Source organism: Ovis aries, chromosome 1, assembly GCF_016772045.2.
Source record: "Ovis aries strain OAR_USU_Benz2616 breed Rambouillet chromosome 1, ARS-UI_Ramb_v3.0, whole genome shotgun sequence".
NCBI classification, from domain to species: Eukaryota; Metazoa; Chordata; class Mammalia; order Artiodactyla; family Bovidae; genus Ovis; species Ovis aries.
Window position 1 is genome coordinate 105,288,123 of NC_056054.1, and position 26,337 is coordinate 105,314,459.

At 53.8% G+C, this 26,337-nt stretch overlaps 1 protein-coding gene and 1 long non-coding RNA gene across 3 annotated transcripts; one reads left to right on the forward strand and one right to left on the reverse strand.

The window, feature by feature from the left end:
- The first annotated feature begins 3,013 nt into the window (after positions 1–3,013).
- On the forward strand, positions 3,014–11,758 carry EFNA3 (ephrin A3). 2 transcript variants are annotated; one of them, XM_004002571.6, is made up of 5 exons: positions 3,014–3,212; positions 9,315–9,628; positions 10,089–10,154; positions 10,341–10,418; positions 10,633–11,758. In XM_004002571.6, the coding sequence occupies exons 1-5, from the start codon at positions 3,085–3,087 to the stop codon at positions 10,761–10,763; spliced, it is 717 nt and encodes a 238-aa protein (XP_004002620.1). In that variant the 5' UTR covers positions 3,014–3,084; the 3' UTR covers positions 10,764–11,758. The 2 variants fall into 2 exon arrangements, with proteins under 2 accessions (XP_004002620.1, XP_042110946.1); XM_042255012.2 differs by lacking the exon at positions 10,341–10,418.
- Positions 11,759–19,015: 7,257 nt separating this feature from the next.
- Positions 19,016–25,141, reverse strand: LOC132658185 (uncharacterized). The gene is made up of 2 exons (XR_009597437.1): positions 24,990–25,141; positions 19,016–21,934 (listed from the first exon to the last, which is right to left on the reverse strand). It is a non-coding gene; the product is annotated as an uncharacterized LOC132658185 (long non-coding RNA).
- Positions 25,142–26,337: the final 1,196 nt, after the last annotated feature.

Below are 26,337 nucleotides of genomic sequence, written 5' to 3' on the forward strand. Positions count from 1 at the left end.
GCATTTCAAACTGTAGACTGTAACCCATTAGGGGTGATACAACCCAAGGAATCAATTTTCTGGGCCTGAACGAGCTTCGTATTTTTGTTTTTTTAAGAGTAGAACAGAAGAAAAATATCAGAGTGCAGCCTCTGTAATAAGGCTAAGTATTGTTTCACGAAACTTGTTTTTTCAATTATATGTGAATATGTGTGTCTACTGTATGGCAAATGGAAAATATACATCTTATTGTGGGTCACAGGAAAGATTTGAGTCACAGTTATAAAGAGAGGCCCTACGCCCCATTGATGGAAGCCTGGGTTCTTCAATGACCCAGATGTCACATAAAGAGGCATAGGCTTCAGATCAGATCCCAGCTTGTAGACAGTGGCCCAGATCTTATACACAGAGACCCCATCCCTAGAGACACCCAGACCCCACGAATAGAGGCCTATCAACAGGCCTAAAAATTACAGCTGGAAGCACATCTCCTATATTCAGAACCACCACATATGGGAGTGCTGTTTGTTCTTGCCATAAAGGAGCCCCACAATGAGTAGTAGAGACAATCAGTCCAAGCTCCCTCACTAAGATGGGGAGACACATGGGGCCACTTCCCACTGGAAAGAGCGGCACCTCTGTTTTTGCACAAAGGTACCACTTGCCAAGAGATGCACCCTAAGGACTGGGTCTGCAGAGAGGGGTGGTTTTGCTAATTCACACAAAACCCAAATCAGCCAGCAGCTGATTTAGAGGCCTAGATATAGAGACAGCACCAGATCCCATGGTCAGAGGCCTAGGCTCTTTAGAGAGTGTCTCAGAACTTAAAAGCCAGAGGTTTAGATCCCATAGAGAGAGCTGCTTAAATCCACAAGAGAGGGCTCCAAATTCTAGAGAAGAGAGCTCAGTTATTATTGGGGGGCTGGGAGGAGTGAGCCAGATTCTAAAGAGGAGTATCTGAGCCCTACGGAAAAGAGCCCAAATCCTTAAGTGGGACCCAGATTCTATAAACAGGGCTTCTAAAATGGAATTTAAAGTCCTAGGCCAAACCAGCAAGCTCCCACTCCCTATGAATACGGGCAGCCTTTCTGCCAACTGTGGGACCTACAGAGAGATGCTGCTTCTGCAGAATAGGAATGTGGGTAGGCGGGGAGGAGGCTGCGATGCATGGCACCTGGAGTAGGCAGGTCAGCATCATTTGGGTGAAACAAATCTCCCTCGGGCTGAGGTGTCTGAGGGGAGGGAGAGCTGTTTGCAATGTCCCCACTCCCACCTCAAGGGGCCTAATTTATTTTCTGGCTCCTGAGAAGGGAGAGGAGATCTCCTGGGGTGGAGAAGAGCCCAGGAGGACACAGCCTGCTCTCTCCTGACAGCAGCTAGGCACAGGGCTTTTTCTGGATGGTACTGCCCCTCCCCCAAACCCAGCATCTGAGGCCAAATTGTGGTCAAGACCCTGTCCTGCCAACAATAAGCAGATAAAGGGTGCTTGTATATCTTCTCTCCTGCAGTAAGAAGAAAAGCACATCATTCCTGTCACCCTGGGCTCAGGTGGTTGGACTGGGTTCTGAGAGTCTGTGCTGAGACCTGGTCCTCCTGATCATTTTTAATCGGAGCGTCCCCAACAAAAGGAGATGAGGGGTGGACAATCCCTAGGTCTGGATTTGAGACCCTTTCCCTCAATCTCTGGGGTTTCCCAGGTGGCTCAGATGGTAAAGAATCTGCCTACAATGTGGGAGACCAGGGTTTGATCCCTGGGTCAGGAAGATTCCCTGGAGAGGGATGGACACCCACTCTGGTATTCTTGTCTGGAGAATGCCATGGACAGAGGAGCCTGGCAGGGGGTCGCAGAGAGTCAGACGCAACTGAGCAACTAACATTTTCTAGATTCTAGATTTTTCTTTCCTTGAATTTCTAATTCATAGGACAAGAGAGGAGAGGAGAGTACAGAACTGTGTGTATGTCAGAGGATGTGCATGTGTGTGTCTAGGTGTGTGTGCTCCAATGTCTCTGTGTACTGAATCTCTGTGTTTCTACAGATCTCTAGGTACCTGGTGACACCTATACCTTTATGTCTCTGAAGGGTTATCTGTGTGTCTATATGCCTGTGTTTCTGTGTTCTCTGCTTCTGGGTGTCTGTGCCTCTTCTGAATGTGTGGATGTAATGTCTGTGTTTGGGTGTCACTGTGAGGACAATGACTGTGATGAGAACTGGAGTACAAGGTGCTCTGCCAAGAGTACAAGGTGATGGAGTACGCGCTCTCATCAACGTCTGTGAGAGTAGGAGTGAGACTGCCTAGGGACGCCACTGGCTGTTTGGGGAGGGATCTCTGGTTGAGAGTGAGTGAAGAATCCTTTGTCAGTGTCCCAGGAAAGCCGGTTTGGCTCTAGCTGACTCTCCTCAGTCCCTCCTCTGCCTTGGGCCCTGGACTGCCTAAGGCCCTCCCAGCACCCAGCCCTGACACTCTCCCGCCGAGCTCCTCTACACTACCGCCAGGAAAAACGAGACTCCTGCTCAGCTGGGGGGTCAGGGCAACAGCAATAAGGTCCTTGATGGCAGTTAAAGGGCTTCTCAGCCACCCTCTAGATCCCATCTGGCTCCTCACGCATATGGGAACAGGGATGTGAAGGGAGCAGAGGACCTGACTGTTCAGAAAGGAGGGAGGTCTAGTGTTACTCATTAAAGGATCCTGGACCCCAAGCTTCTTCTCAAGTCTCCCATCCCAGAAATGAATGTTGACAAGAGATTGAGATCCCTGTCTTGGCCTCCCTAGTCTTCTTCTCCAGACTGGGGAGCAGAAGATACGGGACCGGCGGTAGCAAATTAAACCTACGAGGGAGAGGCGAGGAGCGCTCCGGTTGTTCCGGAGGGGGCAGCACGGTTCTCACCTCCCACGCGCCGCGCGCGCTCCAGGCCCGAGCGGGGCGGGGCCTGGCGGGAGCGAGCCAGGGGCGGGGCCTTGGGGGCGCGCCCGGGAGGGCGGAGGGAAGGGCTGGGGGCGTGGTCTAAGGCTCGGGGGCCGGCGGCGGCGGCGGCAGGGAGCTGGGAAGCGAGAAGCCGGGAGCGCGGGGCTCAGTCGGGGGGCGGCGGCGGCGGCGGCTCCGGGGATGGCGGCGGCTCCGCTGCTGCTGCTGCTGCTGCTCGTGCCCGTGCCGCTGCTGCCGCTGCTGGCCCAGGGGCCCGGGGGGGCGCTGGGAAACCGGCATGCGGTGTACTGGAACAGCTCCAACCAGCAGTGAGTCGGGGGCCCAGGGAGCCCATGCGTCCCGCGTCAGTGAGAGGGGGAGGCCTGGGAAGTCCTGGGGGAACCTGGGGTGGCAGTCCTGGGAAACCACAGTTGGGGGCTAGAAGGCGAGGGAGAGGGGGACACACTCTGTGGGCGTCTATGAAACTCAGCGGGTGTCTGAAAGAGGCTGTTAAGGTAGAGTAACCAGGGCTTGGGCCGAGCGGAGGAAGCTGCTTGGGAACACCCCACCCCACCTTGGCTTCTCTCCACAGCCGCCTCTGGAATAGCTTACCCCCCACTGACAGTCCCCCCATCTTCACCCCCTTCGGCCGGCCTGGGGTTTGGGAGCACGAGCATGCTGGGGATAGGCCGCCGCACTTGGGGAGCCCAGGGATGACCTGTTTTCAGTGGCGAGCGTTTCTAGGGGTTCTGGGCATGACTCCTGCTTTAACAAGTGGGGTCCAAAGCTGAGGCAAGGAGTCCGGGCGAGCACCTCCTCAGAAGGAAGGTGAATGGATTACCCTGGTTGTATGGATAAGCGGGGCTGGGATGAGCTAGGGCTGGGTCGCCAAGTTGGGGGGCTCTGGAGGTGCCGCTTGGATAGGATAGGAACGTGGGGTACCGGCGAAAGGGAGGAAGGCAAGGAGATGTCGGCGTGTCACACACGTACACACACACACCCGGGCTGGGGACAGCGTGTGGCTCCAAGTGTGAGCGGGCGTGCGCGGCTGTCAGTGTGCGTGTGTGTCTGAGTGTGTGATTTGTGTGTCTGCGTCGGCGATCGTCTGGGGGTGGGAGCGGGCGACGGGTCGAGGAGGGGGCTGCGGTCGCTGTCCGCGTGGCCGGCCGCGTCTGGGCTAGGGTGGCTGTCGGCGCCGCCGCGGTCTGGGCGGGTGTCAGGGCGGCCGTGTGGTTTCCCGGGGTGTGTGGAGCGGCGGCTGGGTGCCGGCTGCGGGGCCAGTTTCTCATTCTGCTCAGTCCTTGCTGCCCTTGTCTTCTCCTCCCCGCCGAGCCGCCGTGTGTATCACCCCTGCCGCCTCCGTGTGTCTGTGTGTTGGGGGGATCCCTGGGGACACGGGGGTCACTGTCACACCTGCCCAGGCGGCGGAGGCCGCACTGTCTCTGGCTCTCCATCCCAGGGGGCGACTCGGGAGCAAATGGCGAGGCCCCTCGAGAGGGGACCAGGAGGGCCGGGCGGCCGCGACCCCCAACCTCCCGGGGGAGGGGCTGCCGCTCGCGGCTCCTGCTCTTTGTTGTTTGGGGCTCTGCGCCTCCCCCTCTCTCCCTCCTCGCGCCCGGAGTGTCAGACTGGGGGTGGGGATGAGGCAACGACGCCCCCCTCTCGCTTCCCATGGAAACCTCGGGGGTGGGGATACGGCCCCTCCCCCCCCCAGCGGGACTCGGAGAACTCCGGGGGCCGCTAGGGGCTGACTCCCCTTCTCTATCTAGCTCGTTCCCTCCCCCAGACTCACACGTCCGCCCCCCGCCCCGCTAGAGTCTGGCAGGGAGTGGAGAGCACGCAGGTGAGGGGCTCCGGGTTCCCCAGCACGGTCAGGGCACCCTCACGTTCTTAAGATAAGCCTGAGCCAGGGGATGCGGGAATGGCGGGGGGGTAGGGCTGAAGGGGGGATGTTGTTGATCAGGTTCCCCTCCCCCGCATACACCTGGGCGCAGGTGAAAGCCCTGGGAGGGGGTGGAGGAGCCCAGGTTCCGAGAGCCTCCTTTCTGTCTTCCCTGCTCCTCCGCAGGTCTGGACGGGTAGAGATGGGAGGGGGCGCGTACCGGGCCGGGAGGCCGCCGCCGCCCCCGCCTCGCTTCCTCCGCCTTTGTTGCCGCTGCGCCCGGGCTCCCCGGCTCCCTCACTGCGGCAGCCGCGGCCCCATAAATCGTGAGAGCGACGTGCTCCGGAGCCGGGAGTGGAGAGGGCCAGGGAGCTGGGGGCGGGGCCGGGCCGAGCCACAGGCTCCCGTGTCCCCTCCCCCCGGTCACGTGAGCTGGGCTTCTGACTGCCACCCCCCCATCACGTGGCAAGGGTCTCTGCCCCCTGGGGTCACGTGAAGAGGGTCTTGCGACCCCGCCTCCTGGGGGTCACGTGGGAGGGTACTGGTGGGACACGTGCGGTGGCCTCTTTGACAGACCTGGGGGCAGTACCCTGCACAGCGACCGTGATCTTGCCCCTGTCCCGCACTCAGTCCCTCCGTTTGGTCCTCTGGAATAGAGGAGACCTGTTCCCAGTCTGGCCCAGAAACCGAGCATGGGGGAACCTTACTGGAAGAAAGCATGAGAGTATGAGGCCGAGGGGTCCCATGAGCCCGGAACTGAATGGCGGGGGGCGGGACCGGCCAGTGGCCAAATGGAAGCGCCCAGGTCTGTGCTTCATTTCTTTGCAGAACTGTCCAAGGGTGCTGACATTCGCCCCTATCTCAAGAAGCGTCAGAATATCTTTCTCTAGCTGTCTCCCTACCTGTCCCTCTATCTCTTGAATGTTTCTGTTGCTTATCTCTCTTTCATTCATACATTCATTCAACAAATATTTATTGAGGCTCTACTACGTCCCTGTTGGTCTTTCTCTCTCTTTTCTTCCTGTCACCGAGTCTCTGCCCTGAACCAGCTCCCTGTCCCTGATATTCTCCTTTGCGTCCCTGCCTCCGTCTTTGCTGTCTGTGGGCCTCTCTGGAGCGGCCTCTATGGCTCTCCCTTTCTCCAAGCCTCTCTCCCGTCTCATTCTAACATCTCTTTCTCGGCTTCTGGATTCCTCTCTTTCTCACTGTCTCACTCCCTTTCACCTCTCGGTGAATCCAGTCTCTGTTCATCCCCCCTTTCGGTGTGCGTCTCCCTCTCACTCCATTTCTGTATGTCTCGCTTTCGGCGGGTCTCTCGCGCTTCTCCGCCGCTGCAGATCAATAAACCTTCGCCGCCGCCGCCGCCGCTGTCGCAGGGAGGAGGGGCGGAGATGTGGGGCGCGCTGATTTTCTCCCACCCGACGCCAGCCGGAGAAGCCTGGAGCCGAATCCCTAGCTGGCGAGACCCAGTCCGGTGGGGTGCGGAGGCCCAGGGCGCCAGAGGGGTGCGGGGTGTCACCGTGCACGCGCCGCCCCGCGAGCGTTCTCGCCAACCACCCATCCCAGCCCGGGCGCGCGGACCCCACGCCGCGCACACGTGGTCCGGCCTCGCCTGCTAGGTGAGTGGCGCGCAGCCTCGGGGGCGCGCGCTAGAGGGAAGAACAGGGGTCCGGTGTCTTTTCCCTCCTCCACTTCCGTTGCTCTGCATCTTGGCGTTTAGAGGTGGGGGCAGGGATTTAACAAGTTCAGGATCTCTTGGGATCCTTTCCTTACTCCCTGGTCTTGTTAGACACCCTGTTTACCAGCCCCTAATTGCCCCGGGGGGAGAGGTTTGCTCCTTCCCGGTTCCCCCGCCGCCCATCCCACGAGGCTCCGGCAGACAGGGCACAGAAGGAGTGGAAGAGAGGGGTCGGAATGTGCACTGGGGGCGGCGAAAGCCAGGTTGAGGGCACCCCTCCAGGTGGGGTGTGCTGACTCTCGCCTTTCTGCGAGGGGAAGTGGGAGGCTAGCAGGGGATGAAGTGAGGAAGGGTAGAGAACTGTTTGAAGGGGCAGGCGCGACCCAGCCCCCAGAGCCCAGCCTGCCCGGCTCTCCCGCGGGGGCGGGGTGGGGCGGGGTGTGGCTCGAGGTTAGGGAGGCGCGGCCCTGAAGGAGAGGTTAGCTGTGGAGCTAAGCCGGGGCCTAGCGGCACCTCCTCTTTACTGCCCAAACTGGGAGGATGACAGATTCAATTAAAGCGCCCAAGCCAAGCAGACACCTCAGGTCTCCCAGGAGTTGTGGCTGGGTTTTCCTGGCAGCCAGCCTTTGCGCCCAGTCCACCAGCTACCAACTGGGCACAGTCATTCCCCCAGCAGTTCTTTCTCCCACATGCCCAGCAGGAAGGGTAGGGGCATTTCAGGGGCGATTCACGCCACTCAGCCCAGGGGTGTGTTGCAGGAAAACTACGCAGTGCCCTAGGGAGGCACTGCTTCAGGGCTGGAAACCCGGTGAGGCTCAAGGACAGAGGCCTCGAGTGGCTGTGCAGCTGCCCCTGGTCTGGCACTGGGGACCCCCTCCTCAAAGCCTGTGGGAACAGTAGACTTTGAGCTTGTGGATAGAGAGGTAAAGCTGGGGTGGCAGCTGGGAGCTAGGCCTGGTATAACCCGTTTTCCTGCTCCCAGTGCCCCAGGCCGAGACTCCTGCCCACCTGGGTGCCAGGGCCAGGGAGGAGCCAGAGTGACCCATCACTCCCATGGGAACCGAGTGGGGCTGGTGGCATTCTTGATGACTCAAGGAGGCTGAGCCCATTCTCACTGGGGTGCTCAAACACCAGCTTTTACCTGTCTTCCTTACTGCTAGGCTTGAAAGGGAGTGTTTGGGAGGGGTGGCACAAGCAAGGCCAAGGATGTAGGGTGAGGTGGGGAGGGACCCTCAAGGCCCCACCCCATCCAAAGGCCTCCAAGCTCCTTTCCCTAATGGATCTAATTACTGTTTGTGGAACTGGGAGGTGCCTGGTGACAAGGGGAGCGAGTCTCTCCCCTCAGGGAGTTCCCAGGAACCAAAGACCCCAGTGGTTTGACATTTTGCCAAGTATCCCATGCCTTCCTGTGTCCACTATACGCCCCTCTCACTGCCAAGATGTGTGCATTCCTATGCAAAGAAAATTAGGGAAACTCCTACCTACTTCTCTGAGTTTCTTTCTCCATTCAGATGTTTTTCCCATCCCCACACCACTCAATACCACCATGGAGAGAGCATTAAGACCAACACTTTGATGATAACTGGCAAGGCAGGTGGGGATTACAAGGGACCCAGCATCTGCTTCTCTGCCCATAGAAGGATCAGGGAAGTAAGAGGCCCAGCCATCTTGTCTGGGCACTCTGCCCATTACTCTGTTCAGGATCATTAAGGGGGAGTTAGTGTCAGGTGGAGGAGAGAGGGGTATAGAGATACCAGTGTTGGCATGACACCACCTGGAGCCTTGGTATTGAGTCCCTTGCTCCCTGATCTATTGTGTCACATTGGTATATGTGTTAGTCGCTCAGTCATGTCGGACTTTTTGCAACCTTTAGACTGTAGCCTACCAGGCTCCTCTGTCCATGGAATTCTCCAGGCAAAAATACTGGACTGGGTAGCCAGTCCCTTCTCCAGGGGATCTTCCCAACCCAGGGATCAAACCTGGCTCTCCTACACTGTAGGCAGATTTTTTACCATCTGAGCCACCAGGGAAGTCCTGGTGGTGTCACATTGTTGGAGACCTAATTGTCCATACCCTCAGGGTGGAGGTCAGTGAGACTCAAGGTACAGAGGCCAGTCATACTGTAGAGAGAGCGTGCGCCAGTGTGTGTGTCTGTATAGGAAGGGCAGGGAGAGGGCCCTGGGGTCAACCAATACTGGCATGCCAGTCCAGCACACATATCGCCTAGTTTTTCTATGTGTACGCTGCCTGTAAGTGGGCGGTGGACATATTTGTGTGTGTGCCACAGAACTTGTGCATGTATATGCATGAAGCCTGCATACATATGTCTGTGAGGGCAGGTCTTGTCGGACTCGCCTTGGGGGTGGACTGGCAGCATCAGGAAAGCATGCTGGGAGAGGCGATGGAGGGTGCGCATCCCTCCAAGGGATCCCTCCCACTTTCACACTTCCATTCCTTCCATTCCTCCTCCCCACTAGTGAATTATGGGGGATGGACCGAGGAAATCCGGGCCTGGGTCTGGGAGTTGCAGGGACCTGCGCCGTTTCTGTGGTAACCAAAGCACACATCCCTTCTTCCCTCCACCCTTCTCCCCCGCCTCTTTTCCTTTGGAGGCCGGCCGGGCTTCCCTGCGTCTCTGCTACCCTCCGGTGGCTACCAGGAGAAGGGCAGAACCAGGAGTGGGCCTGGAAAGATAGTGCGGGGATTGATGGCACTAGGGCCCTGGGGAGAGAGAAAGGGACTGAGAGGAGAGGAAGCTCAGAAGGAAAGCCTGGAGACTCTAAGGACCCTAGGGAAGGTCTGCGGAGAGGTGAGGTGGAAAGCGAGTTGGCTTTGGGTTTCTTCTCTCTGACCCGCTTCCTTCCCCCACAGCCTGCGGCGAGAGGGCTACACGGTGCAGGTGAACGTGAACGATTATCTGGATATTTACTGCCCGCACTACAACAGCTCAGGGGTGGGCCCCGGGGCGGGGCCAGGGCCCGGAGGCGGGGCAGAGCAGTACGTGCTGTATATGGTGAGCCGGGACGGCTACCGCACCTGCAACGCCAGCCAAGGCTCCAAGCGCTGGGAGTGCAACCGACCGCACGCCCCCCACAGCCCCATCAAGTTCTCGGAGAAGTTCCAGCGCTACAGCGCCTTCTCTCTGGGCTACGAGTTCCACGCCGGCCACGAGTACTACTACATCTGTAAGTGACGGCCTGGAGGCGGGCCGGGGCGGGGCCTAAGTGCTAGGGGGCGGGGTCCCAAGGGGCCGGGGGCCGGCCAACGCTGCAGGCGCTAGGTCTCTGTGGCTCCAAGTGATACCTCAGGATGAGGCGTGGGAGCTGGGCCCTCAGGGTTCCAGCTCAGGGTCGTGAGGCTAAGAAAAGAGGTCTAGTGGCATTCCCAAAGGTCACAGAGTCACTGTTTCTGTGAGGGACATTTCGGAGGAGGGACCTCGGGTTCAGTTTATTGAGAGATAGGACCCCAGGAGCTTCTAGGGCTAACGGCCGAGCCACCACGACCGATGCGCAAAGGGTGGAGGAGGTCCTGAAGGACACTGCGCAAGAGGGGCAGTCTGGAGGGACTGAGGAGAGTTTCCGAGCGAGGAGGGCACGGGGTAGAATATCTGGAGAAAAAGCGACTCAGGCCCAGTCTCCTCCCCAGCCACGCCCACCCACAACCTGCACTGGAAGTGTCTGAGGATGAAGGTGTTCGTCTGCTGCGCCTCCAGTGAGTATAATCGGCTCCCAGCCGCGACCCCACCCTTGGCTCCCCTGCTTTGGGGCTCCCCTGGCTTCCTGGGGGTGGAGGTGGAGGGCACAGGCGAGGGGGACTCGCTCCCCAGCTGTAGCAGGGGGAGGGGATCCTGGCCCTGACTCTCCCCTCCTCTCTCCCCACCCGCACCCCACCCCGCAGCATCGCACTCCGGGGAGAAGCCGGTCCCCACTCTCCCCCAGTTCACCATGGGCCCCAATGTGAAGATCAACGTGCTGGGTGAGTCTGCGCAGCGCCCTCTGGTGGCCACTGCTGGAACCGCAGCCCCCTCCCCGGTGCCTGCTCCTCTTGCATGTCTTTCCCCCGGGGGCACCGATCCTCACCACCCCCGTGGTGGTTACGTCCCCCGCTCCACTGCTGCTACCGCTGCCGCGTGTTCCCTCCCCAGCGCGCAGCCCGGTTCTCACCAGTCTGTCTCTTCATCTATCCACAGAAGACTTTGAGGGAGAGAACCCCCAGGTGCCCAAGCTTGAGAAGAGCATCAGCGGTACCAGCCCCAAGCGGGAACATCTGCCCCTGGCGGTGGGCATCGCCTTCTTCCTGATGACACTCTTGGCCTCCTAGCTCTGCCCCTTCCCTTGGAGGGGAGAGTTGGGGCGGGGCTGGGACAGAGCAGGGAGCCTTTGGCCTCTCCAGGGAAGCCTAGCCGTGGGGCCTAGACCCCTCCTCCGACGGCTGGAAGTGGGGTCTGCACCATACATCTGTGCTCACCCCTTCTGTCCCCTCTCCACCAAGTAGGGCACTGTAGTGGACCAGGCACAGGGACAGCCACGGGTCCCAAGTGGCCTTGTGGCTCTGGTAATGTTTGGTACCAAACCCGGGAGCTGTAAAGGGCAGTGCTCAGGACTCCCTGCCCCCTGGTACCTTTCTGTGACCCCTGGTGCCCTCCCCCTTTGTCCCCCTCCGAGAGACAAATGTGCCCCAGAGAGAGCAAATTGAAGTGTGGGAGACACCCCCAGTCACTCTCTTCCAGGGCCAGAACACAGGGAGGGGACTAGATGGGTGAGGGGGTGGCACCACCGGCTGCCCCTCCCCTGTTTACAGCAATAAGCACGTCCTCCTCTCACTCCCACTCCCAGGATTGTGGTTTGGATTGAATCCAAGTTTACAAGCAGACACCACTGCGGGGGGCCGCCGACAGTGGACAAGGGTGACGAGGGGTGGGCATTGGGGTGCCAGGCAGGCATGTACAGACTCTATATATCTATATATAATGTACAGACGGACAGAGTCCCTCCCCTTCCTTAACCCCCTGACCTTCCTTGACTTCCCCCTCCAGCTTCAGACCCCTTCCCCACCAGGCTAGGCCCCCCTGGGGGACCCCCTGGCCCCTCTTTTGTCTTCTGTGAAGACAGGACCTATGCAACGCACAGACACTTTTGGAGACCGTGAGACAACAATGCCCCCCTCCAGCCCTAAGCCGGGACCCAGCTCCCAAGACCTTGCCCTGCCCATCCTCTGTGGCCCCACCCATCCTCCTGGGCCTTTTTCAAGTGCTTTGGCTGTGACTTTCATACTCTGCTCTTAGTCTAAAAAAAATAAACTGGCGATAAAAATAACCGAGTGTGTGTGATTTCCAGGGGCCATCACTCTTCTGTACGCTGGTTAAATAAACCCCACAGGTCACAAGGCCTGGGGAGGGGACAGGACTCTAGGGCCAAAGGGTCAGCTGAACATCTTGTTCTGTAGCTCATCTGCCCTTAAGGAGACACCTCTGTGTGGAGGAGCAATAAAGGCTTCTGAGCAGGGCCTGGATGACTTGGGGCAACACATTCAACCTCTCTGAGCCGCAACTATCTCATCAGAAAATCTAGGTTATAATATATCTCTCACAGGACTGGTGTGAAGATTAAATGGCAGAGGGAATATAAGGCTCAATGGTGATGGTTTTCTCCTTTCCTTCCCATTCTATTCTGTAACCAGAAGTTCTTGACTGGGGTCTATGGATTTCAGGGGGTTGTGAAACTAGATAGGAAAAAGTTATATCTTTACTTTTACTCACCTGTAACTGAAATTTACCATTCTCCTATGTACGGGCAATAAGCCACAGTAGTTTTAAGAGTGCCTGTGACTTTGTAACCAACAGAAATCACAGATGTGTTCAGAATGTGTTATAGTTTTTGAAGATATCGCAAAATATCATTTACTCTCATCACTACTTTGAAATAACCGTAGTTGTTAGATCTTGTTTTTAATGTGTTAATAAAGAAGCATATATATTACTATACCAAAAAATGTAGATGTTTTGATAACTGTGTTTCAATATAATTGGTTTCCTTTATAATCCTTTGCAATTTTTTTTTTCCATTTAAAAAGTTACCACTGGACCTCCCTGGTGGTCTGGTGGTTAAGAATCCACCTGCCAGTGCAGGGGATATGGGTTAGATCTATGATCCGGGAAGATTCCATGTGCCATGGGGCAACTGAACCCATGTGACCCAACTATTGAGCCCGCACTCTACAGAGTCCATGCTCTGCAAACAAGCGAGGCCACTGCAGTGAAAAGCCCACACACAGCTAGAGAGTAGCTCCCTCCCATTGCAACTAGAGAAAGCCTGCGCGCGGCAATGAAGTCCCAGCGCAGCCAGAAATAAAGAAAGAAACAACAAAAACAGAAAACATGATGGCCAAAAGGCTGAGAGTTTGCTGGTGCTGGGGCCGCACATAACTACAGCCTCCTGCATCCATCAGGAGAGTGAGGGGACAGAAGGTGAAAGCTGGGACAGGGCCCTTCCTGGCAGTCCAGGGAATGCATTCCATTGCATAAGAATCTGCATTCCAATGCAGGAGGCATGAGTTCAATCCCTGTTCAGGGAAACAGGATCCCACATGCTGTATGGTGTGGCCGAATAATAATAATGAAAAGATGGGACCACGGTGGAAGCAGTCAAGGTCATAGCCCCTCCCAAGCCAGGTGAGGTCAGGGTTGTTCAGGTGGGCACTTTGGGAGGGCAGTGAGCAGTTGCTGATAGGGGCTAAAATCTATCCAGGCGGCCCTTGCCCAGCCAAGCTCCCTGGCCTGAGAGCAGGTGCCGTTTTCTTCATTGCCTAGCTGTGACTCCATCCCAACCAGGGCACTATGTGGGCAGGCTGGTCGTGGGTGAGCGCCCCTCTTGTGTGTGCTGTGGCTCTTACCAGCTACACTGTGAGTCTCTGGGCAGCAGGGACTGTGTCTTCTCCCCCTCTATACTCATGCAACACAGAAAATGGAATTTCAGCTGGACCCTGGAGAGTGGGTAGATTTTCCACCAGCAGAGCTGGGGGAATAGGGGTGGGAGGGTAGGTGGGGAAAGGACCAGGGAAGGTCAGCGCAGTAGTCTGAGGCTCCCGATGTGAAGACAAGACTTGAAAAGTTAGGCTCATCGATTCAGTTGTTCATGGATTCAAGAGACATTTATTGGCACCTGCTGAGCGCTAGGCCCTATCCTGGGGACTGAGGATACAAAGAAGACACAGTTTTTAGCCTCAGGATCATAATTCAGCATGGGTTATGTGTGTGTGATGATAGGTGAAGAGGAATCAGTAACAGGCACACATATGAACACACAATCAGGAGCTACACTGGTAAATGCCAGGAGGCTACAGGAACCCGGAGGAAAAACACACCCTACCCTGGGGACACAGGAGGAGCAGATACACAGAGCTGGGGCCCTGCTGGGCAGTCTAGAGGACCTTGAAGGCTGAGGAGAATGGGTTTGTCCCATAAAGGAGCTGTAGCTGTGGGCCCCAGGCTGCAGGCTCCCTCCAACCCCAGGGCCACATGGGGCAGGAGCTGGCCAGCTTGGGATGGGGAGGGCCCAGTGGGTTTAAAAAAATCCAAGAATGGGGGACTTGCCTGGTGGTCCAGTGGCTAAGACTCTGTGTTCCCATTGCAGGGGGCCCAGGTTCGATCCCTGGTTGAAGTACTAAATCCTGCATGCCACAACTCAAGATCCCACATGCTGCAACTAAGACCTGGAGCAGTCAAGTAAATAAATAAAAATTAAATTAAAAAAAAAAGGCTAAGAATGGGAAGGCTGTAAAAAGGCGAGTCAGTGGAGCAGCAGCTAGACCAAGCCAGCTTTCATTCCAGCTTTCATTCAGTACCTACTATGGGCCCAGCTCCCTGCCCATTGCTTTAGACGCATTGCGTGCACCGCGCCTTTGGAAGTCTTGCTCAACCAATAGCACAGATGAGAAAACTTGAGGGTCTAAGAGGCCAGGTCCCTCAAGGTTGGCATTCAGAGTGGAGCTGCCTGTCACTGTGCTCTGAACATTGGACCCTGAACCACCACCTGGAGCCCTTCCCCACAAACCCTGATTGCCTCCTGCCACCTCATCCACCAAAGTCACTCAGAGTTCTTGGGGAAAGACATCAAAGGACCTCAGATCCGGACTGGAGGAGCCAATCTGAAGACCACATTTTACATACATAAAAACCGAGGCTCTGAGAGAGCGAGTGAGTTGCCCACAGTCACATCGATATCCACAGCAGACCCAGGACTGGAACTCAGGCGTCCTGAGCCCCCATTTTTCCTACAGGACTGTGATGCCCCAGAAGAGAAGATCTGCATCTTCCCAGGAATTGCGGCCTGGTCTTTGAAACCTCTTAAATCCCCACAGGCAGGGATTAAGGAGGAAGCACCACACACATCAATATTTCTTCATTTTCCCCCAGGCTGGGGCTTCAGGAAGTTCTAGGATGCTGCTGGGATACCCTTCAGGCAAGGCTTTAGTTTCCAGAGCATGTAAGAGGGTGAGGACTCAGCAGTTAGATACACAGGTACCATGACCCTGAGCCTGCCGGGCACAGGGCCTCTGCCTTGGGGCCCAAAGATCTGCATAGCCCAGCACATCCTGGCCCAGGCCGAGGTGAGATGAAGCCCATGGTGGGCCAGCCTGAAAGCAAAGGCTGGAGGTGAGAGTGAGGGCAGGGGTGGCAGGCAGGCAGGAAAGAGGCCTATGATCCAGACTCAATACCTGCTGATGGAGAAGATAAAGCAGGAAAGGAGAGCGCAGAACCACATGCACAGCTGGGCTACAGGACTGAGCAGGATACTGGGGGGAAGGGGAAGGACAGCAGCAGGGCGTGGGGAAGCCAGGCTAAGACACTTCCTTCCTGCTCCACACCCCAGTACCTGGGATGCCCCTAGATTCTACTGATGGCTGCCAGATGGTGCCCCCGGGACCTGACATACCACTGGAGTCCTGGCCACACCCCCAAAGAACAGGGCCCTAAGGCCAGGGAAGTTCAATTTAGTGAGCTGTGCTGGCTTTAGACTGGCAAAGCCAGCTCCAGATGGCAGGGCACCACCTCCCCCACACCCCCCGCCCTTGCAGGGTCCTCTCCCCCTTGATGTCTAGTTCTGGTCGCCTCCACACGGACCTCAAGAAGGGTCATATTAACACATGCCGGGATTCCCAGAGGGTCCTCAAAGGGACATCCCAAGACATGGACAGACAGAGACGCTCACACATCCTTTCCTTCCTACCGTCCCCAGGGTAAGAAACAGCAGCCACAACTAACAACGCTACACAGATTCTGGCTGGAGGAGCGAGGTTAGAGAGCCAGCCACATCCTCCCCTTCTGGATGTGAGGTCAGCAGGGCCATTGGCAATCCAGGCTGGGCTCGAAGCCTTGTTCCCGGGGTTGGGGGCCTGCAAGCGTGGGTGTTGGCTCTTGAGGGGCCCCTGAGGGCTGCCCTGGGGGCTGCTTTGGGCTCAGCATATTTTGGAGTCTGGGGCAGGGTGGATACCTCCCCACCCATCTTCCGTCTCAGAATTTCTCTGACCCCTGACCCCTTTCTCTTCCTCCCTTCAGTTCTAGAAGCTTTGGGGTTGAAAGAGGACTTGGGCCGCGTCCACAGCTGTCCAGCTTAGAGCTACTCAGCTCTGAAACCTTCCGTGGTCTCCCTTACCCTCCCTGTTCTGCCCAGTTGGCAAACCCAGGAACATGCGCTGGGTGGGGGGACACGGGTCATGGGGGAGGTGTGGCGGTGACATGGGCTGGGCTGGGGCAGAGGTTGAAATGGAGGGGCATGAGCTGGGACCAGGAGATGTGACTTGGATGGGGGTCGCAGGGGTGTGAAGGACATGAGATAGGTAGGGGCGAGGGCTAGCAGGAGGGACAAAGTGGGAAGTGCTGGGGACCCACAGGCTGGGTAGCTCACCCCGGATGTCCGACTGGCAAGCGTGATGCTGACACAGAGAAACAGCCCAGATGTGCTAGGCCCGAGCCAGCCAGGACGCCATGGGTCCAGAGCAGGAAGAGCAGCTGCAGGCAGAGCCAGTGATGCCACCTGAGATGTGAGCCGGGGAGGCCTGGGCTCCGGTTTCCACAGAGGCTGAAGAGAGGAGGGGCAGATGCGGCCCCTCCTCCAGAAGGCCAGCATCACACACTTGGCTTTCACTACTGCGTCTGGTCATGGGTAATTAGGGGGCTCTTACCATACTTGGCTACAAAACCGTGGACGGACTGGCTTGGCGACCGGAGAGAGCTCAGTTCAAGTGGCGTGGAGTCTCCCAACCTGCCCCTGAGAGGCTGCTGTTGGCCAGGGGGGACACTCTAGCCTTGCGTTCAGGCTCACACACAATTTTGCACACTTCAATTCACCCCCAGTCATATAACTTCACAAACTGGCGACCCCACACAGTCAATGAAATTCCCTGCTCCAGGAGGGGGCGGCGGTGGGGGATGACAACCCTTCAGGGGCCTCAGAAAGGAAGGCAGGGCCTCTGTTTACACAGCTGAAGTGGAAGGGGCCTCCCTGGGCCGAGGGAACAGCCCAGGCACTGCGGCACCCCCACCTCTGCCCCCGCCCCGTGGGCAGACCCCTGACACACACTCCTTCGCCACTTCCACACACATTCAGGCGTGTGTGGTCAACACACTTCCAAGTTACACTCCCACCCTTCACAGGCACCCAGCACACACAGGAAGGTCACACTGTCTAACACACTCAGCGAACTCAAGCCCACACGCAGGTGGAGGGGCTCCCAGGCACGCAAACCACACGTGCACCCAGGGTCACACAGGGTGACACACTTGAGGACAGTTGCCAACACAGACCACTCTGACAGTCCCAGCTAAACAAACAGTGTTTCCTGCCGGGCAGGGAAGCAGCCAAACCGACTGGACCAAGTCTGGAGTCCGGGGACGTCTAAGGGCGGGAGCAATGCCACATCCACACCCTCTGGAACCCACAGGTCGCGTCAACAGCCACGCAGGACACAAACACAAACCCCAGGACCCCCAGGATATGCCCAGACACACTGGCAGACGCAGAGCGAGGGGCTCCTCACCCTCTGCCATATGTTCAGAGACACGCATCCACGTGGGCGTTAGAAACAGATGCCCACCACAGCTCCTCCCAGGAGGTCCTGAGCAACACCCCCATTCCTGCCATAGGCTGCTCAACACGGAGACAACAATGAAACGGATCCCCCTCTGCACACAGACATCCTTGCACACGTGTGCGCACACACACACACACACCAGACCCTGAGCCTGGGGGACCAACATGGGGATGGACCAACAGAGCTTGTCCCACTCTGTGTGGGGCAGTGTCCCCACATCCACCTCTCTGGGCACCAGCAATTTCCACTCTGGGCACAGACACCCCAGACCAATCCTGGAGGGTTATCCTGGCACCTCTCTGTGTACTGAGGCCTGCCAGGACCTGGTCTGACCCCTAGGAAGGGCTCACAACCCGCCTTGGGAGCATTCCTCATTCCTTGAGGGCTAAGCACGCCCTGGCCCTGTGCTAAGGTATACTCTTATACCTTATGCAAAGTATACAGCCCTTCACTCTGGTATACGGCCCAGAGTGAAAGGGCCATTTGGCTGGGCCTGTCGGCAGGGCCTGTCAGAGAAGGCTTTGGGGGAGACAAGAGGCGTGAGGGATGGGTGGCAGATTGCCAGCTAGCGTGTGGGAGTTGGCTGGCGGACTAGGAGGGAAGACAGGCCAGGCAGAGGGGGCGGCTCCCCAAAGGGCAGAGGCTGTTGTTTACGTTTCATAGCATAAGCAGTCACAAAAACATTCACATTCGCAGCGGAGCACGGCCTTTTCACACAGAGCGGCTTTATGCGCGGGCGCGCACACGCGGGCGCTCGCGGGCGCCCCTCTCCAGCACGAGTTTGAGGTCCCATTCCTTCCCAGGACGAGCCTGTGGGCTCTGTGCCCATCGTCTCCGTGTGCATGGCGCCCCCTAAAGGTTTCTCTCGCACATCTGCGCCCGGGCTGAGGGGCCGCCTGCCCTGGGTGTTGGCAGCGACACCCGCAGCGAGTGAGGGGCAGCTGGGCGTATCTCAGGAGCCCGTGAGCCTCCGGGGGCTGGGGACAGCGGGGGAGCCAGAAGTGGCAGGTTCTCTTTTAGCCAAAAGCACTTAAGCAGAGGCCTGAGTTAAAAATAGGCTGGATTTACTGCCAGAAGGTGGCAGGAGAGAAAGCTCTCTTTTGACAGTACTTATTATCCCATGGACGGAAGAGCCTGATAGGCTGCAGTCCATGGGGTCGCAAAGAGTCGGACACGACTGAGCGACTTCACTTCACTTCACTTGACATTCTGTCCTAAACAGCTGGAGGCTCAGTGGGACAACCCGCCTCCCCTCCCGCTCCTCTGGCCTGAGGAACCCAACCCAAGAGCTCAGTCCGCAGAGCGGGCAGCCAGCGAGGCCGTGGGTGCCTGTGACCGTGACTCCATTTTATCTTCTTAACTACCTTATTAAGTTATACTTTAAAACGTTGGGTTGTTGTTGGTTGTTTTTTTTTTTTTTGCATGGTTCCTCTAGGATTACAGAATACATCTTTAATATATCATAGACTCTCTTCGTTAAGTAATATTAGACCACTTTATTTATAGTGCACTTTATTATCATGTAAGCACCTCACTCTTGCCTGTTTCCCGCCTCCCAGCCTGTGCTGATGTTGTCCTGCACTTTATTTCCTCTACATATCCCATAAATCCCACCCATATTAATATTTTTGTTTTAATTCCTCCACCATCATTTAAAGAGAAATTTAAAGCAAGAAAATAGTCTTTTATATTTACCCGTATTATTTATCATTTCTGGAGCTCTTCATTCCTTTGTGTAGACAGAGGTTTCCATCTGCTATCATTTTTCTTCTGCGTGAAGGACTTTAAAATTTTTCTTATAGTGCAGGTCTGCTGGTGATGAATTCTTTCAGCTTTTGAATGTCTGGAGGCATCTTTTTTCCCTCTTCAGTTTAGAAAGACATCTCCCCTGAATTCTCGGTTGACAGCTTTACCTTTTAGAATTTTAAAGACATTGCGCCATTGGCTCAGGTTTGTGTGGTTTCTGACGAGAAGTCTGCTTCTCTTTTTCCTCTCAATATGTTTTTTGCTCTAGCTGCTCTTAAGATTTTCTCTTCATCAGTGGTGTTCAGCAGTGATTAGGCAGATTATGATGTGCTTTCATATTTCGTATGGGTTTGCTGAGATTCTTAGATATATGCATTTATAGTTTTTGTCAATAGCGCAAAATCTCTTGACCATTATCTCTTCAAATATTTTTCTGTCACCCCTCTCCCCGCTTTACTGGCTCTTCAAACAGGTATATGTGCTCCTAGATATTATTCCGGGGCTCTCTGATCCCTGCTTCTACAACTACTGTTCCTCCTCTCCTTTTTCTTCTTCTGTCTTTTTCCTCTCTGTTTTTCATTTTAGCTACTTTCTATTGCTAAGTCTTCAAGTTCACCCAGCTTTTCTCTGTGGTGTCTAATCTGCTTTAAATTCCATCCAGGCCACACTCACCCTTTGCAGCCCATACTCTGTCTGTGGAGCGTGCTTCTCTCTGAATCTGAACAAATCCACTTCTTAGCTAATATATATATATATATCTTTTCATCCCAGTCCCTGTAATTTTCATTTCCAGAAGTTCAATTGGTATCTAATTTTACCTCTTTCATATCTTTCTTTATCATGTTTCTGTGTTTCTTCATCTTCCCAAACACACGGAATATATTTAATAATAGTTACTTAAAATCCTTTGACTACTAATTCTATCATCTGTGTTACTCCTGGATCTATTTTTGGTTGGTTGATTTTTCTCATTTTGGGTCTTATTTCCCCTCTTCTTTGCATGTGTGTAATTATCAGTTGGATGTCAGACACTGAATTTTATGATGTTTGGTACTGGACTTTTTTGTTTAAATTGCTTTGAATATTTTTTAGCCTCATTCATGGACACAGTTAAGTTACTTGAAAACAAATTGACCTTTTAAAACTTGCTTTTAAGTGCCATTTGTCAAGACCAAAACAGCATTTCATTTAGGGCTAATTTGGCCTGGTCACTGAGGTAATACTCTTTTGAGAAATCTACCTGATGCCCATGTATCAGCCAGGAACATAACTGTAACAAGACATTCACTAGTAAGAAACAAACAGAACTCTAAAGGCATATGCTGCTGCTGCTGCTGCTAAGTCACTTCAGTCGTGTCCGACTGTGCGACCCCATAGATGGCATCCCACCAGGCTCCCCTGTCCCTGGGATTCTCCAGGCAAGAACACTGGAGTGGGTTGCCATTTCCTTCTCCAATGCGTGAAAGTGAAAAGTGAAAATGAAGTTGCTCAGTCGTGTCTGACTCTTTGCAACCCCATGGACTGCAGCCCACCAGGCTCCTCCATCCATGGGATTTTCCAGGCAAGAGTACTGGAGTGGGGCGCCATCGCCTTCTCCGAAAGGCATACAAGAATAGAAGATATCAGGAACAGCCACCACTTCTAGGGCTGAGAGAAAGTTTCCAAGGATAAGCCCTCCCCCAGCTGCGTCTGAGAAGCTGCATTAACTACAGAAGCCTGTGGAGACAGCACACCAGAATCCAGAAGGAAAAATTTTTCCTCCTGCGTTGTCTCTCCAGCTCCTCCATTGACAGAGCTTAACATCATGCCCAAGCTTCCCAGGTGGTGCAGTGGTAAAGAATCCAGCTGCCAAAACAGGAGACACAGAAGATGTGGGTTTGATCCCTGGGTCCGGAAGATCCTCTGGAGGAGGAAATGGCAACCCACTCCAGCATTTTTGCTTGGAAAATTCCATGGACAGAGGAGCCTGGCGGGCTACAGTCCACAGGGTGGCAAAGAGCTGCACACGACTGAGCACAGCACTCACACACAACCTCATGCCCAAAGCAAAGGTGATCGTTGCGGACTGTGTCGAAATATCAGGGCTTCCCTGGTGGCCTAATGGCTAAGAATCCAGCTGCCAACGCAGGGGACACAGGTTCAATCCCCGGTCCAGGAAGATTCCATATGCCATGAGGCAACTAAGCGCACGCACAACTACTGAGCCTGTGCTCTAGAACCCTTGAGCAGCAACCTCTGAAGCCCATACAGCTAGAGCTGGTGCTCTGCAGCAAAAGAAGCCACCACAACAAGAATCCCATGCACTGCAATTAGAGAGGAGCCCCCCATCAACACAACTAGAGGGAAGGCCTACGGGCAGCAACGAAGACCCAGCACAGCCCCAAATAAGCAAATCTTAACCAAAAAAGAAATATCAAATCACTGTATTATGCACCTGTTTTGCCGAAAGTTTCACTGTTTAAAATTAATTAATTTGGTCACATCAGGCCTTAGTTGCAGCACACAGGATCTTCACCGCATCATGCGGAGCCTTCACTGCAGTATACGGACTCTAGCTGCAGCGCGTGGGCTCAGTAGTTGCAGCGCACAGGCTTCGTTGCTCCACAGTATATGTAGGATCTTAGTTCCCCAACCAAGGATCCAACCTGCGTTCCCTGCAACGTAACAATGCAGCTCTGATTATTCTTTAACTTTTTTTGTAGACAACATGCTTTCTTTTTTTTTTTTTTAATTTTTTTAGTATTTTTTTTTAAAATTTTGGATTGTGCTGGGTCTTCGTTCCTGCATTAGGACTTTTCTCTAGTGTGGCGAGTGAGGGCTACTCTTCACTGCAGGGGCTTCTCTCGTTGCAGAGCTCGGGCCCCAGGTGCGTAGGCTTCAGTAGTTGCAATCAAAGCTCTAGAGCGCAGGCTTAGCAAGTTGTGGCACACGAGCATAGTTGCTCCATGGTACGTGGAATCTTCCCTAACCAGGAAATGAACCCCTGTCCCCTGCATGGGCAGGCAGATTCTTATCCACTGTACCACCAGGGAAGTCCTTGTTTTTAACTTTTACGGTGCTGTTTGTTTCACCTTGTGAGTCATAAGATTCCTTAGGCCCTGGGGGACTGAGCAGGTCTCCAGGAATTTAAGATTAGGGATATAATGTACAAGATGATTAATCTAATTAATACTGTTGTTATATATTATATATGAAAGTTGTTAAAACAGTAAATCCTAAGAGTTCTTATCATAAGGAAAAAATATTTTTCTTTTTTTTTTTTTTAGTTAAAAATATTTTTCTTTCTTTCTTTTTTTTTGTTTGTACCTGTACAAGATGATGCAAGTTCACTAAACTCATTGTGGCAATCGTTTCATAATGTATGTAAGTCAAACCATTATGCTATACACCATCCTGAAAGATGATGCTCTGAAAGTGCTGCACTCAATATGCCAGCAAATTTGGAGAACTCAGCAGTGGCCACAGGACTGGAAAAGGTCAGTTTTCATTCCAATTCCAAAGAAAGGCAATGCCAAAGAATGCTCAAACTACTGCATAATTGCCCCCATCTCACATGTTAGTAAAGTAATGCTCAAAATTCTCCAAGCCAGGCTTCAGCAATACATGAACCGTGAACTTTCTGATGTTCAAGGTAGTTTTAGAAAAAGCAGAGGAACCAGAGATCAAATTGCCAACATCCTCTGAATCATCGAAAAAGCAAGAGAGTTCCAGGAAAACATCTATTTCTGCTTTATTGACTATGCCAAAGCCTTTGACTGTGTGGATCACAATAAACTGTGGAAAATTCTGAGAGAGATGGGAATACCAGACCACCTGACCTGCCTCTTGAGATATCTGTATGCAGGTCAGGAAGCAACAGTTAGAACTGGACATGGAACAACAGACTGGTTCCAAGTAGGAAAAGGAGTACGTCAAGGCTGTATATCGTCACCCTGCTTATTTAACTTATCTGCAGAGTACATCATGAGAAACACTGGGCTGGAAGAAGCACAAGCTGGAATCAAGATTGCTGGGAGAAATATCAATAACCTCAGATATGCAGATGACACCACCCTTATGGCAGAAAGTGAAGAGGAACTCAAAAGCCTCTTGATGAAAGTGAAAGAGGAGAGTGAAAAAGTTGGCTTAAAGCTCAACATTCAGAAAACGAAGATCATGGCATCTGGTCCCATCACTTCATGGGAAATAGATGGGGAAACAGTGGAAACAGTGTCAGACTTTATTTTGGGGGGCTCCAAAATCACTGCAGATGGTGACTGCAGCCATGAAATTAAAAGACGCTTACTCCTTGGAAGAAAAGTTATGAGCAACCTAGATAGCATATTCAAAAGCAGAGATATTACTTTGCCAACTAAGGTCCGTCTAGTCAAGGCTATGGTTTTTCCTGTGGTCATGTATGGATGTGAGAGTTGCACTGTGAAGAAGGCTGAGCACCGAAGAATTGATGCTTTTGAACCGCAGTGTTGGAGAAGACTCTTGAGAGTCCCTTGGACTGCAAGGAGATCCAGCCAATCCATTCTGAAGGAGATCAGCCCTGGGATTTCTTTGGAAGGACTGATGCTAAAGCTGCAACTCCAGTACTTTGGCCACCTCATGCGAAGAGTTGACCCATTGGAAAAGACTCTGATGCTGGGAGGGATTGGGGGCAGGAGGAGAAGGGGATGACCCAGGATGAGATGGCTGGATGGCATCACGGACTCTATGGACATAAGCCTGAGTGAACTCCGGGAGATGGTGATAGACAGGGAGGCCTGGCGTGCTGCGATTCATGGGGTTGCAAAGAGTCGGACACGACTGAGCGACTGAACTGAACTGAACTGAAACTTATACAATGCTGTATGTCAATTATATCTCAAAACTGGAAGAAAAAATAATTTTGAAATAACAAAATATATTTAAAGAGTTCATCTCTACTGTCCCAGAGCAGGAAATGAAGAATCAATTTAGAGCTCAAGGCAATAAGATGAATACCTGGCACAGAATGGTAACTGTTAGGCATTCTGTTCACTTTGGCTGATGGGACGCTTTGGAGCTTACCCAGGACAAACCTGTCCCATGTGCTCCACTTGCCTTCTTGTTTGTAGAAAAACATTAGCCTCCTAGGCTTTCCCCGAGTTCCAAAGAATAAATTTAACCAGAGAAGTGAGGAAATGTAGAAACAAAGGAAAACAGTCAAGCAAGACAAAATAATAATAGTTTAGCCATTAAATGAAGTTCAGGACTTCCAGTTCCTCCTCTAGGGCTATAGACCATATCTTGAGCTATATCCTTTGAGCTGTTTTGCAGATACTGAAATCCCCACAGGTGGAAGATGTTAACTATATGCTGTCCCAGACCAGCTGGAACCAGAAGGTTCATGATGTTGACTCCAGATTACCTCACCACCCACCAAGCAGAAGAATGTCCATGAGCTGATCACGTACCCTACAACCGCCCCCCCCGCAACCCTGTCTGGAAAAACCTTTCTCAGAAAAGCACGCAGGAGTGCAGGTCTTTTAAGAACTAGATGCCTGGACTCCTTGCTTGGTACCCTACAATAAACTCTGCCCCCTCTTTCACCACACCTTGGTGTCAATCAACTGGCTTTACATTGCGTAGACAAGCAGACCCAATTTTGGTTCTGTTAACAGGAACACAAAGTATGCCTGGCATTGTCTGAGCTCAAGGGATGGCCACCTTCCCTGTGGCTCTACCCCTGCGCGCACTTACACTGCTCAGCACACAGCTGACGGCCTGGAGCGAATGCTCTGCGGATCTCCAGAACTCTGTCTCCACGCAGCTCTCTTCTCTGCAGTGTCCTGGCCTGTGGACTGCTCACCGTGGCCTCCCCACATTCCCAGCTCCCTCTCCTCAACTCTGGAAGACCACCAGGCTCAGCCTGGCCGCCCACCCCACCCCACCCCCCGCCCCCCGCCACACACACACATCCCCGCCTGGAAATTCTCTTCAGGCAGTAATCTGGGGAAATCTTAGAGTTCATCCTGTTTGTTTTCTGTCTCTCAGGGATCACCATCCTGTTCTGCCGTTGTCCATTGTCTAAATATCATTGTTTCATATGGTTTGTCCATTTTTTAGTTTAATGCAGGAAAGTAGAGGATAGTCCCTATTATCCCTCTGTGGATGGAAACAGAAGTTGGCCTATGACTTTGAGGGGGCTTCCCTGGTAGCTCAGTGGTAAATTCCTGCCAATGCAGAACTGGGGAGATGTGAGTTTGATCTCTGGGTTGGGAAGATCCCCTGAGAAGGAAATGGCAACCCACTCCAGTATTCTTACCTGGAAAATCCCATGGACAGAGGAGCCTGTTGGGCTACAGTCCACGGGGTCAAAAAAAGTCAGACACAATTTTGCGACTGAGCACGCGTGCTCTGCCTTTGGAGGAGCCAGAAAGTCGGTCAGTCCCGTCGCTGGGTCCTGCCCGACTATGTGCGACCCCATGGACTGCGACACACCAGGCTTCCCTGTCCATCACCACCTCCCAGAGCTTGCTCAAACTCATGTCCACTGAGTCGGTGATGCCATCCAACCATCTCATCCTCTGTCGTCCCCTTCTCCTCCTGCCTTCAATCTTTCCCAGCATCAGGGTCTTTCCCAAGGAGTCAGTTCTTCACATCAGGCGGCCAGAGTATTGGAGCTGCAGCTTCAGCATCAGTTGAGACTTTGTTGTAAACACGACTTTGATTGCTTCTTGGGCCTTCTTCAGTCCCCTTTAACACTTCTGGCTGCAATGCTGCTGCTGCTAAGTCGCTTCAGTTGTGTCTGACTCTGTGCGACCCCATAGACGGCAGCCCGCCAGGCTCCTCTGTCCCAGGGGTTCTCCAGGCAAGAGTATTGGAGTGGGTTGCCATTGCCTTCTCTGGCTGCAATAACCGGCATAAACACTCCTGTGTATCACATTCCATTGTATCTTCCTACTGAAAAGGGGGAGGCTTTATATTGTAATGTACACACCACCTATTTTAATTGTGTATAATTAACTTTGTCTTATCACAGGAATGCATTACGTAGTTTAGAAAGTCAAATAGGACTAAATAACTTTGTTGAAAAACAATAGCCCCT